Source organism: Zalophus californianus, chromosome 16 (assembly GCF_009762305.2).
Source record: "Zalophus californianus isolate mZalCal1 chromosome 16, mZalCal1.pri.v2, whole genome shotgun sequence".
NCBI classification, from domain to species: Eukaryota; Metazoa; Chordata; class Mammalia; order Carnivora; family Otariidae; genus Zalophus; species Zalophus californianus.
The window spans coordinates 11,500,758-11,513,674 of NC_045610.1; the positions used below are offsets into that span (position 1 = coordinate 11,500,758).

Genomic DNA, 12,917 nt, shown 5'->3' on the forward strand with positions numbered 1-12,917 from the left:
GGGGCTGGGGGGAGAGGGGGCAAATATTTTACCCCATTCTCTATGCTGTCTTTCACCTGTGTGTGTTTTTTTTAAGATTTTATTTATTTGTCAGAGAGAGAGAGAGAGAGAGAGCACAAGCAGGGGGAGCGGCAGGCATGGAGAGTGATTTCTTAATGGGTATGGGGTGTTCCTCTGGAGTGATGAGAAAGCTTTGAAACCTGAGAAAGGTGGTGCCTGCACCACACTGTGAAGGCACTAACTGCCAACAAATTATATACTTTAAAATGATTAATTATACCTTACGTGATTTTCACCTTAACAACAACTAAAAGCCTGTATATCAGAGAAAAACAAATTACTACATTAAAACTGATCCAGCTCAATGCCCAGAAAAGTGTTTGACAGGTTTATACTCCAAAACGAGTCATGGTTTACTATGACTTCATCAAATGGACAAGACTCCGCTGATAGAGCTTCTCGAAGGAAGTGTGGTGTGGGCACAGTCTTGGCTGCACTTGGACACGGCAACTTTATGTTTTTATCACAAGTGTCAGCCTAATTTATTTAATATCCTAAATGTCCTTCATAATTTATAATGGAAAACTCTTTATTGTAATGCCTTTTAAATCACTGGCTTACTGTCTGCACAAGCTCTCCCTCATCCTTCAATATCATCAGCCCGCAGGACCCAGGATGCAGGTACCTATGTTTTCTCATATTCTGCAGGGCTTCACAGGGATCCAGTGGGCAAAGGCATTCAATCAAAGACATAATTTTAAAAGACCATTTTTAGGGGCACCTGGGTGGCCCAGTCAGTTAAGCATTTGACACTTGATTTCAGCTCAGGTCATAATCGCAGGGTTTTGAGACTGAGCCCCACACTGGGCTCTGCACTGGGCATGGACCCTGCTTAATATTCTCTCTCTCCCTTCCCCCTAATAATCTCTATCTAAAAAAAGAAGAAAAGGGGGGGGAGCTTTTTTCCTTTCTTCCTACATTTGCTTTTGTTCTCTTTCCCACAAAGTGGCTTTTCCAGAAAACATGGGTATATGAAATCCTCTCGACCCTAAACCACTTTAAATATTGTATTACTGATTTATCAGTTACTCCAGCTTACATGTAACTCTCAGCACTGCCTCTGGGTGTTTTTGTTCTGTAAAATGTCACTTTTTAACACATACCAAGAAGTGGCCTCTCGGCTGGATACAATTCTGTTAATAAATTACTGAGTTCCTGTAATAAAAGGCCATAAACAACTAAAAGTATATTCACTGGTACTGTAAACACCACGGATTTTAAACACCTTGCATGTGAAGGTCCACCAGTAGCTGCCAATCTGGAAATGAGAGAAGCACTGGATCAGGCTTCCTGACACCTGCGTGTCTTTGACTGGCAGGTGCAGACTGGGATTGAAAAATAAAAGAGGAAAGTATATCATCATTTTTAAAATGGAGTCAGCAGACAATCTTTAAACTATCAGCCCACAGAATAAGAACAAGGGACACCAGTGGGAACCACTGAGGTAGAATCCAGCGCGTCCAGGATTCGATCGGGGAGATGACTCTCCATGTGGACCTGAGGAGCAGTGGTGAGCTCCCGCCTACCTCTTGGCCGAGGCTGGAGATTTGGCCACGATCACCGCATTCCTGTAATCCGGGATCTGTGACAGACAAGAGGTCAGGGATTACTCCCATGTCTCCATGAGGCTATTCACACCAAAACCCGACAGTCGATAAAAAGGAACATTCCAAGACTCAAAAATGTCATCTGGTCACTTCCAAGTTTTCCAAAAAGAGAAAAAGTTCAAAGTAAATTTTCCCTTTGAAAAATGAAGAAACCCCTACCTAGGAAAAAGTATTATCAAGGTAAGGAGAACCTCACAGACTGAAGACAAAAAAGTAGGGTGAATTGCTGATTGGCTCATATCCATGTGTTGGTGAATACTGATAGTGGGACATAAAGACATTTTTATCAAGTAACAGGAAGTCCTCTCATGAATCCCCATTGCATGCAACTTCCCAGTGCCAGGATGATACCCATCCAACATGAATCCAAGGTAACTGTCCAATTCCAAATTAGTGCCGTCCATACAAAGGATTCCTGGGTCTCAGTCATGGCATATTAAAGAAACCAATTTGTTAAAGGATAATCATGACGGTGGAGTTTTATAAAGATATGAAGAACCCTTAAGAAAATAACTAAAATTTCCCTGTGAACACGGATGCAGAAATTCGCACTAAAATACTAGCCAATAGGATCCAACAGTACATTAAAAGGATTATTCACCACGACCAAGTGGGATTTATTCCTGGGCTGCAAGGTTGGTTCAACATCCGCAAATCAATTGATGTAATATAATACGTTAATAAAAGAAAGAACAAGAACCATATGATCCTCTCAACAGATGCAGAAAAAGCATTTGACAAACTACAGCAGCCTTTCTTGATTAAAACTCTTCAGAGTGTAGGGATTTGGGTACATACCTCAATATCATAAAAGCCATCTATGAAAAACCCACAGCGAATATTATTCTCAATGGGGAAAAACTGAGAGCTTTCCCCCTAAGGTCAGGAACACGGCAGGGATGTCCTGTTCTATCACCACTGCGATTCAGCATAGTACTAGAAGTCCTAGCCACAGCAATCAGACAACAAAAAGAAATCAAAGGCATCCAAATCGGCAAAGAAGAAGTCAAACTCTCACTGTTCGCAGATGATAGGATACTTTATGTGGAAACCCCAAAAGACTCCACCCCAAAACTGCTAGAACTCATACAGGAATTCAGTAAAGTGGCAGGATATAAAATCAATACACAGAAATCAGTTACATTTCTATACACCAACAACGACCATAAGATACCTAGGAATAAATCTAACCAAAGAGGCAAAGAATCTGTACTCAGAAAACTATAGAATACTTATGAAAGAAACTGAGGAAGACACAAAGAAATGGAAAAACGTTCCATGCTCATGGATTGGAAGAACAAATATTGTGAAAATGTCAAAGCTACCTAAAGCAATCTACACATTTAATGCAATCCCTATCAAAATACCATCAACTTTTTTCAAAGAAATGGAACAAATAATCCTAATTTGTATGGAACCAGAAAAGACCCCGAACAGCCAGAGGAATGTTGAAAAAGAAAAACAAAGCTGGTGGCATCACAATTCCAGATTTCAAGCTCTATTACAAAGCTGTAATCATCAAGACAGTATGATACTGGCACAAAAACAGACACATAGATCAATGGAACAGAACAGAGCCCAGAAATGGACCCTCAACTCTATGGTCAACTAATCTTCAACAAAGCTGGAAAGAATGTCCAATGGAAAAAAGACAGTCTCTTCAACAAATGGTGTTGGGAAAATTGGACGGCCACATGCAGAACAATGAAACTGGACCATTTCCTTACACCACACACAAAAATAGACTCAAAATGGATGAAAGCCCTAAATGTGAGACAGGAGTCCATCAAAATCCTAGAGGAGAACACAGGCAGCAACCTCTTCGACCTCAGCCGCAGCAACTTCTTCCTAGAAACATCACCAAAGGCAAGGGAAGCAAGGGCAAAAATGAACTACTGGGACTTCATCAAGATAAAAAGCTTTTGCACAGCAAAGGAAACAGTCAACAAAACCAAAAGATAACAGACAGAATGGGAGAAGATATATTGCAAATGACATATCAGATAAAGGGCTAGTATCCAAAATCTATAAAGAACTTACCAAACTCAACACCCAAAGAACAAATAATTCAATCAAGAAATGGGCAGAAGACATGAACAGACATTTCTCCAAAGAAAACATCCAAATGGCCAACAGACACATGAAAAGGTGTTCAACATCACTTGGCATCAGGGAAATACAAATCAAAACCTCAATGAGATAGCACCTCACACCAGTCAGAATGGCTAAAATTAACAAGTCAGGAAACGACAGATGTTGGCGAGGATGCAGAGAAAGGGGAACCCTCCTACACTGTTGGTGGGAATGCAAGCTGGTACAGCCACTCTGGAGAACAGTATGGAGGTTCCTCAAAAAGTTGAAAACAGAGCTACCCTACAACCCAGCAATGGCACTACTGGGTATTTACCCCAAAGATAAAAATGTAGTGACCCAAAGGGGTATGTGTACCCCAATGTTTATAGCAGCGATGTCCATTACAATAGCCAAACTGTGGAGAGAGCCAAGATGTCCATCAACAGATGAATGGATAAAGATGTGGTATGTGTACACACACACACACACACACACACACACACACACACACACACACACACAATGGAGTATTATGCAACCATCAAAAAAACCGAAATCTTGCCATTTGCAATGACGTGGATGGAACTAGAGGGTATTATGCTAAGCGAAATAAGTCAATCAGAGAAAGACAAGTATCATATGATCTCACTGATATGAGGAATTCCTAATCTCAGGAAACAAACTGAGGGTTGCTGGAGTGGTTGGGGGTGAGAGGGATGGGGTGGCTGGGTGACAGATATTGGGGAGGGTATGTGCTATGGTGAGCGCTGTGAATTGTGGAAGACTGTTGAATCACAGACCTGTACCTCTGAAACAAATAATACATTATATGTTAAAAAAAAAAAAGAAGAAGATAGTAGGAAGGGAAAAATGAAGGGGGGGAAATCGGAGGGGAAATCCATGAGAGACTATGGACTCTGAGAAACAAACTGAGGGTTCTAGAGGGGAGAAGGGTGGGGGGATGGGTTAGTCGGTGATAGGTATTAAGGAGGGCACGTATTGAATGGAGCACTGGGTGTTATACGCAAACAATGAATCATGGAACGCTACATCAAACACTAATGATGTAATGTATGGTGATTAACATAACATAATAAAATTAAATTAAAAAAAGAACTAAAATATCAGTCTACTTTGGAGTCTTTTACTATTGAACATTTGAAGTGATTTGTGCTAGTGATGATCATAACTGAAGATACCCATTAGTAAATTTTTTTTTTTTTTTTTTTTTTTTTTTACCCATTAGCAGCTTCTAAGAGTTTAGAAGATGGAACTCCTTTTAACCTGTGCAGTGGATTGTTTCTGACTGCATCCTGGCCATATTTCCAAATTATATTCTTGACAATTAAACACTTCACTAAATTATATGATATATCCTTCAATATATCCCAATTGCTTTTTTTCTCATAATTATGTTCACAATGATTTTCCATATAAGCATTAATAATCTTTAGCACCTCGTACAATGCCTAGTATGTGGGAAGCACTAAATAATACTTAGTGAATGAACAAAACACTGATTAATTTGAAGACAGCTCTAATACAGATGTATCCAGCACAACTACATGGACTGGACGTCTTTACAGGACAGCCTAACTCATCCGATGCTATCAGGGAGTAAAGTAGCAAAAATATTCTCATTTAGGCGTTCCTTATTTTTGCTGGAAGTTTTTCTAGACTGTTTTTATGTACTTGTCTCACCTCATCAAACAGCATCAAACCAAGCCAAGAGAAGTAACAACGAAGGAAACAGTTAATAAAGCAAATAAAAGGAGGCTTTAAAAGAAAGGACTCTTTGAGGAGCCTACATGTGTAGTCAGCTGAGTGTCCAACTCCTGGTTTCAGGTCAGGTCGTGAGATCGAGCCCCACATTGGCTCTGCACTGAGTACGGAGTCTGCTTGAGTTTCCCTCTCTCTTTGCCCCTCCCCGCCATGCTCTCTCTCTCTAAAATAAATAAATAAATCTTAAAATAAAAGAAAGAAAAGAAAGGACTCTGATAAAAACAGGTCCATTTTGGGGGAACCTGGCTGGCTCAGTCGGTAGAGTATATGACTCTTGATCTCAGGGTCGTGAGTTTGAGCCCCACGTTGGGCATAAAGTTTACAAGAAAAGAAAAGGGGAAAAAAAAAAAAGAAAGAAAGAAAAGACAGACAACAGGTCTATTTTCTCCTCAGGAGCTAAAACAGGAAATTGTACACCTAAACAACAACTTGTTAAGAAAAAGAACCAGAAAGAAATCGAGAAGATGGGAATCATTACAGTCCCATTAAGAAACTCAGCAGCTGGCTGATGGAGCGGCAGAATGGACACAGATGAAGAACAAGGCTGGGAAATGAAGCCGAGGGATTTTCCCACAATGCCGTATATAAGGATGCAAAACTTGAAGAAAAAAAAGTTAAACAACAGAGACTAGATCCAAAATTTTCAACATCTAACGGTTCCCAAAGGAAAGGATGAGAAAACAGAAGGGATGAGACACTCAAATTATAGGGGGGGGAAATGTCCAGAGAACGAAAGGGAGTATCTACCAAGATGAATGGAAACAAGATCTACCCCAGACACATCATGCTGAAATTTCAAAACCACGGCAGAAAAATGAAACACCACTTTAGATGGGGGAAATTCCTGCCCGCCCCCCAAAAACACACACTAGATGCTCAATCACACTAGAAATCGAGAAAGGAAAGAATTCAAATAACACAGTATTGTTTTTGCTCATTCAATTTGCAAAATGAAGAGCAAAGGGAAACAGATACTATCCCATGTACTGTGAGTGGGAGTATACGCTAACACAGCCCTTTCAGAGAATTGCAACTTTCATATCTATTAAAATATTAGATTTTCAGAAAATTGCAATTTTTGCAATATCTATTAAAGTACTAAAAACAGATACTTTTCAATCAAGCAATTCATTGCACCTCCTAATATTTTTTCAGAAAAACACATAAGTAATCAGAAAGGTTAAGTACAAGAATTTTCACTGCAGTTTTACCTACAATAATTTTTTTTTAAGTAATCTCCACACCCAATATGGGGCTCAAACTCACAACCCGAGATCAAGAGTTGCATGCTCTACCCATTGAGCCAGCCAGGTGCTCCTATGATAAATTTTTAAAATAAAGTATTTCACTTAAAAGGGTGAAAAATTATGGGGTGCCTAGGTGGCTCAGTTGGTTAAGTGTCTGCCTTCGGCTCAGGTCATGATCCTGAGGTCTTGGGATCAAGCCTCAGGTTGGGAGCCTGCTTCTTCCTCTCATTCTGCCCCCCCCGCCCCCCACTTGTGTGTTCTCTCTCTCAAATAACTAAAATCTTAAAAAAAAAAAAAGAATGAAAAATTACAACAACCTAATATCCAATCAGGAAGAAAATGGCTGGAAAAAAACGGTGGCTCATTTAAACTTGTGCTTTAAACATTTAAACACGCAGCTATTTAAACTTAAACTGGGGTGCCTGGCTGACTCAGTCGTTAAGCGTCTGCCTTCGGCTCAGGTCATGATCCCAGGGTCCTGGGATTGAGCCCCCCTTCGGGCTCCCTGCTCGGCGGGAAGCCTGCTTCTCCCTCCCCCATTCCCCCTGCTTGTGTTCCCTCTCGCTGTGTCTCTCTCTGTCAAATAAATAAAATCTTTAAAATAAATAAATAAATAAATAAATAAATAAACTTTAATTAATTAAACTTAAAGAAGATGATTCGGCTTTCCAGTCACACTAGCCACGTGTGACGAGCAGCTACCACACTGGACAGCCGCTAGAAGACTTTCATGATCACAGAAAGTTCTACTGGACATCACTGACCTAAACTGAAGACTATTATGTAGCAATTATAACCAAAGCAATACACCTACATATCTTAGCATGGAAAGACCTCCATACACCTGCACAGCACAGCAAAGAAGTTGCAGAACAAGGCAAACAATATGGCAACTGTTTTTTTCAAAAAAGCAGCCACAAATCAGGGGCACCTGGATGGCTCAGTGGGTAGAGCATGTGACGATCTCGGGGTCATAACTTCGAGCCCAACATTGGGGATAGAGCTTACTTAAGAAAAAAAAAGCACTCACAAATCAACATCTGTAACTACGCAGACAAAGAGGCAAAAACAGAAAGGTGTGAGAGGACACAGGACACAAAGCAAGCTGGTAATAAGGCCCCTGTGAAAGGGCCCAGGACCAGGCTGGGGCCCAGGGAAGCCAGGGCTTTACCACTATTGTCAGAATTACTATAGACAAGGGCGCCTGGGTGGCTCAGTTGGTTAAGAGACTGCCTTCAGCTCAGGTCATGATCCTCGAGTCCCGGGATCGAGTCCCACATCGGGCTCCCTGCTGAGCAGGGAGTCTGCTTCTCCCTCCGACCGTCTTACCTCTCGTGCTCTCTCTCATTCTCTCTCTCTCTCAAATAAATAAATAAAATCTTAAAAAAAAAAAAATTACTATAGACACACATGCACGTGTCCCTACACTTCCACTGTCAATGTGAAGTTTCATTTTTCACTTGTTAGAAGATTACTCTTACTATCAAGTGGAGGGGAAAACACACATGTCATGTAAGTCCAGCTTCCAAAGTCTAGTAATTGTCCCCTGAACCATTAAGGGAAAACATCATCAGGGCTACCATGGAACCACAGAGAATCAAACTGCCCTACACCCCACACTCCCTTGTTATACACCCTCTACCCTTGTCCCTGGTTTCTGTCCCCGCCATATCTTTTTTGTGATGACAGTGGCTTGATACAAAGAACACAGAGGAAGGGGTGCCTGGGTGGCTCAGATGGTTAAGTGTCTGCCTTCGGCTCAGGTCATGATCCCAGGGTCCTGGGATCGAGCCCCGCATCGGGCTCCTGGCTCAGCAGGAAGCCTGCCTCTCCCTCTCCCTCTGCCTCTCCCCCTGCCTCTCCCCCTGTTCATGCTCTCTCTCTCTCTGTATCTCTGTGTCTCAAATGAATTAATAAAATCCTTAAAAAAAAACAGAGGAAAAAAAACAACTCAAGAATCAGAAACAAGATAACTCTAGAAGCTCCTATTTAAAAAATTAATGGGATAGGATCTCTACATACACCATAGAAATATACTTGTAGCCCCCTCTTCATCATTTCCTTAAAAAATCCTGGTGCAGGTAGGGGCGCCTGGGTGGCTCCGTTGGCTGAGCGTTCAACTCTTGGTTTTGGGGGTCATGACCTCAGGAGTCATGGGCTCGAGCCCCGAGGCAGGCTCCCTGCTTAGCTTCTCCCTCTCCCTCTGCCCCTTCCCACCCACCCACCCCCCCCACTCCCTGGCTCATGTGCTCTCTCTAATAAATAAATATCTTTTTTTTTAAAGATTTTATTTATTTATTCATGAAAGACAAAGAGAGAGAGAGAGAGAGAGAGAGAGAGGCAGAGGGAGAAGCAGGCTCCCAAGGAGCAGGGAGCCCGATGTGGGACTCGATCCCAGGACCCTGGGATCATGACCTGAGCCGAAGGCAGATGCTTAACCATCTGAGCCACCCAGGCGCCCCATAAATAAAATCTTAAAAAAAAAAATCCTGGTGCAGACCAATGATTTCTAAGATTGTCACTGTAATATTTAGTCATTTTTTAAAAACATGCACTGTATTTAATCAATACCCAGACACATGCACCATAGTGCAACTGTGGGCAGGAGAAAATGCCAAATTCCCAGGAGAGAGCACCAAAGCTGCAAGGCAGTGAGCATCCAATTATCTGGACATTCCTTCCAACTCTGGCAGAAAGCACGTAAATTCTAGGGACAACTCAAGAGAAACAGAGTGTGAGCTGTCAAATCGGAAGATGTCAGCATCAATCTTGCAGAACAGAATCACTAGGTGACTCGAAGGCACTGTGTCATACTATAATCCACAGTGTTTTCTTCTTTCCTGACGATCTAAATAACAAAAACCTTAACTGATGGCATCTTCGATTCAGGACGATATGGTCTACTAAAACAAGTACACTATAAAAGGCAAAGTGAACAAAAGTCCTTTCAAATAGTGAATATAATATTTCAGTTTTGATAGCCTGTCTTAATTTATGTTTGTGAATGAAGGACAGAGAATCTTTTTTTAATTTTTATTGTTATGTTAATCACTATACACTACATCATTAGTTTTTGATGTAGTGTTCCATGATTCATTATTTGTGCATAACACCCAGTGCTCCACGCAGAACGAGCCCTCTTTAATACCCATCACCAGGCTAACCCATCCCCCCACCCCCCTCCCCTCTAGAACCCTCAGTTTGTTTTTCAGAAGGGACAGAGAATCTTAAAACTACAATGTTTGGCATTATCCCTATTAGCTTGCCATCAAAAACAAAGGACCATTTTCCTTGTTTGCTGAACCACGAATGGTGTAAGAGAGAGTTCAACCCTGAGAGTTCAATCCTTTCCAACAATGAAGCCTAAAATGGGATCCTTCGAGTAGAAGGCAGCCTTGTACAGAGGCAGAAGCCTACACTAAGGGGCTACGGCTAGGGCCGCTTAAGGAGCCTGGAGCGTGGCCTCTGGCCCAGCACCAGGGGGCCACAGCCCAGACTCAGCAGGCCAATAGGTGCCTCCCACACGTCAGCACACAACATGCCTGGTACCTTGAGTGGACATGTCCTAAAAACTCACAAGATGTAACATCAGTCTATGAAAGTCTACACTGACTCCACCATTTCTTCCAAAACTCTATGTTCCTTCACGTGGCTAGTTCTTATCTGGACCATGCTGCCCCACATACCCAAGTCTCATCCTCTCGTGCTTCTCTCTGGCTGGACCCCATTTTCCTGCCCCATCAACACACCTGTTGTTGCTCTCCCATCCTTTCTCTCTCTCTACTGGGAACCATGCTCAGGTAAATTCTACTCTATATTGTTTCCTGAACTTGTTAGAGTTTGTATGGTTCTTGTGTATAACTTTAAAGAAAACAGACAGTAGTTTTGTCTTTCAAAAATACTTAAATTCATTTTCACTATTGAGGGCCACGGTTAACTGTTGGAGGACAGATATGTAGGGCAATGGAATGGAACTGAGGGACCGGAAATAAACACAAATGTGTATGGCCAATTTTTTTTTTTTTTTTTTGACAAGGCCATTCAATGGGGAAATAGTCTTTTCAACAAATGGTGCAGGAACCACTAGATATCACATGCTAAAAAACAAAGTTAGACCCCTATCTCACACCATATACAAAATTTAACTCCAGGGGCGGAGCAAGATGGCGGAGGAGTAGGAGACCTGGAGTTCGTCTGGTCTCAGGAATTCAGCTGGATAGGGATCAAACCATTCTGAACACCTACGAACTCTACAGGAGATCGAAGATAAGAATAGTAACACCACTCTGAACAGAAAAGCGACCACTTTCTGGAAGGTAGGACGTGCGGAGAAGTGAATCCGAGGCGATATTCGGGAGGATAGACGGCGGGGGAGGGGGCCTCCGCCGGCCGCTTCTGGCAAGTGCTAGAGCCGCGGAGCACAAAATCGGAACTTTTAGAAGTCGGCTCCACTGAGGGACGTCGCTCCAGTGGCTAAGCAGGGGGTGGAACCCTCGCGGGACAGTGTGGTCTCAGGACCCTCGGGGTCACAGAAAGACCCGGGGTGCCTGAGTGTGGCAGAGCTCCCAGGTATCGGAGCGGGGAAGCCGTCTGCAGAGACGGAGCCGAGGCGCGGGCTCTCAGCTCGGGGTGGCCATAAACTGTGATCCGCGGCCCAGTCAGGCCACTGCTCCTCCAGCAGGGACCCAACAAGCGGCAGAGCCAGGGAGACTCCCCTTCCTCCCCTGGGAGGAGCGGCGCGGAAGCGCACCGCAGGGAACTGCTGGGTTTGGAGACTCCACACGGGGTCGGGTGTCAGACATAGAAATGCTCGATCACAGGCCGGGTGAGCACGGAGTGCGGCCGGAGACCGGGGAGACGGGAGTGACTGCTTTTCTCTGGGGGCGCACTTAGGAGCGGGGCCCCGAGTTCTCAGCTCCTCCGGGCAGAGATTGGGAGGCCACCATTTTCAACCTGGTCCTCCAAAGCCGTACCGAGAGCTTGCAGGGAACAAAAGCTCCCGAGAGCAAACCGGAGCAGCTTGCTTAGCCCGGACTCACAAGGGTGGGGCAATTCCGCCTCCGGCAAAGACATTTGGGAACCACGGCAACAGGCCCCTCCCCCAGAAGGTCAGCACGAACAGCCAGCAAGCCAAGACCAAGTTTACCGATCAAGGAGAACGGGAGAACGCCAGCGCTAGGGGAGTACTGCACATAGAATTCATGGCTTTTTTACCATAATTCATAGTTTTTCAAAGGTAATTTTTTAAACTTTTTTTTAATTTTTCTTTTTCCCTTTTTCAAACATCTTATCAATCCCTTTTTTAAAAAAAAACATTTTTTATTTTTCATTTTTAGAGTCATATTTTTATTCCTTCATAGTAGTTACCCTTATTTTTGGCATATATATATATAACTTGTTCTCTCTTTAAAATTTTGAGATACAATTTCTTCAAACGGATCAAAATATACCCTAAATCACTAGTGTATGGCTTTCTTCTAGTCTCCTGCCTGATCACATTCTCTCCTTTTTTTCTTTTTCTTTTTAAATCTTCTTCTTTCTTTTTAAAAACAACTTATCAATTCCTTTTATAAAATCTTTTATAATTTTCATCTTTACAGTCATCTGCCATCCCTTCATTGTATCAACCCTTATTTTGTACATATATGTCTTTTTCCTTTAAAATTTTAGCAGGCACTTTCTTCTAACAGACCAAAATATGCCCAAAAGCTAGTGTGTGGCACTGATCTATGCACTAGCCTGATCATACTTGATCATATTCTGTTTTTTTTTGTTTGGTTCTGTTTTTGTTTGTTTTTATCTTTTTCTTTTTCCTTTTTTTTTCCTCTTCTTTCTTTCCCTTTCTTGTCCCCTGGTTTCAGGTCTTTTCTGATTTGTATACAGTATATTTGCTGGAGACGTCGTTAACCTATTAGCATTCTGTTCTCTCATTCATCTGCTCTCCTCTGGACAAAATGACAAGATGAAAAAAATCACCTCAGCAAAAAGAATGAGAGGTAGTACCATCTGCCAGGGACCTACTCAATACGGACATTAGTACGATGTCAGACCTAGAGTTCAGAATCATGACTTTAAAGATACTAGCTGGGCTTGAAAAAAGTGTGGAAGTTATTAGAGAAACCCTTTCTGGAGAAATAAAAGAACTAAA

The 12,917-nt window shown here is 42.4% G+C and overlaps 1 protein-coding gene across 6 annotated transcripts in view; it reads right to left on the reverse strand.

Moving 5' to 3' along the window:
• PRPSAP2 (phosphoribosyl pyrophosphate synthetase associated protein 2) overlaps positions 1-12,917 on the reverse strand; it is a 57,404-nt gene that overhangs the window by 22,093 nt on the left and 22,394 nt on the right. For all 6 annotated transcript variants that reach the window (XR_003515314.2, XM_027567651.2, XM_027567650.1 and 3 more), the window contains one exon: positions 1,587-1,642. Coding sequence is in view for 5 of the 6 variants with exons in the window: in XM_027567651.2 (XP_027423452.1) it covers positions 1,587-1,642 (56 nt within the window). In the remaining variant the exon portion in view is untranslated. The remainder of the gene's footprint in view (positions 1-1,586; positions 1,643-12,917) is intronic.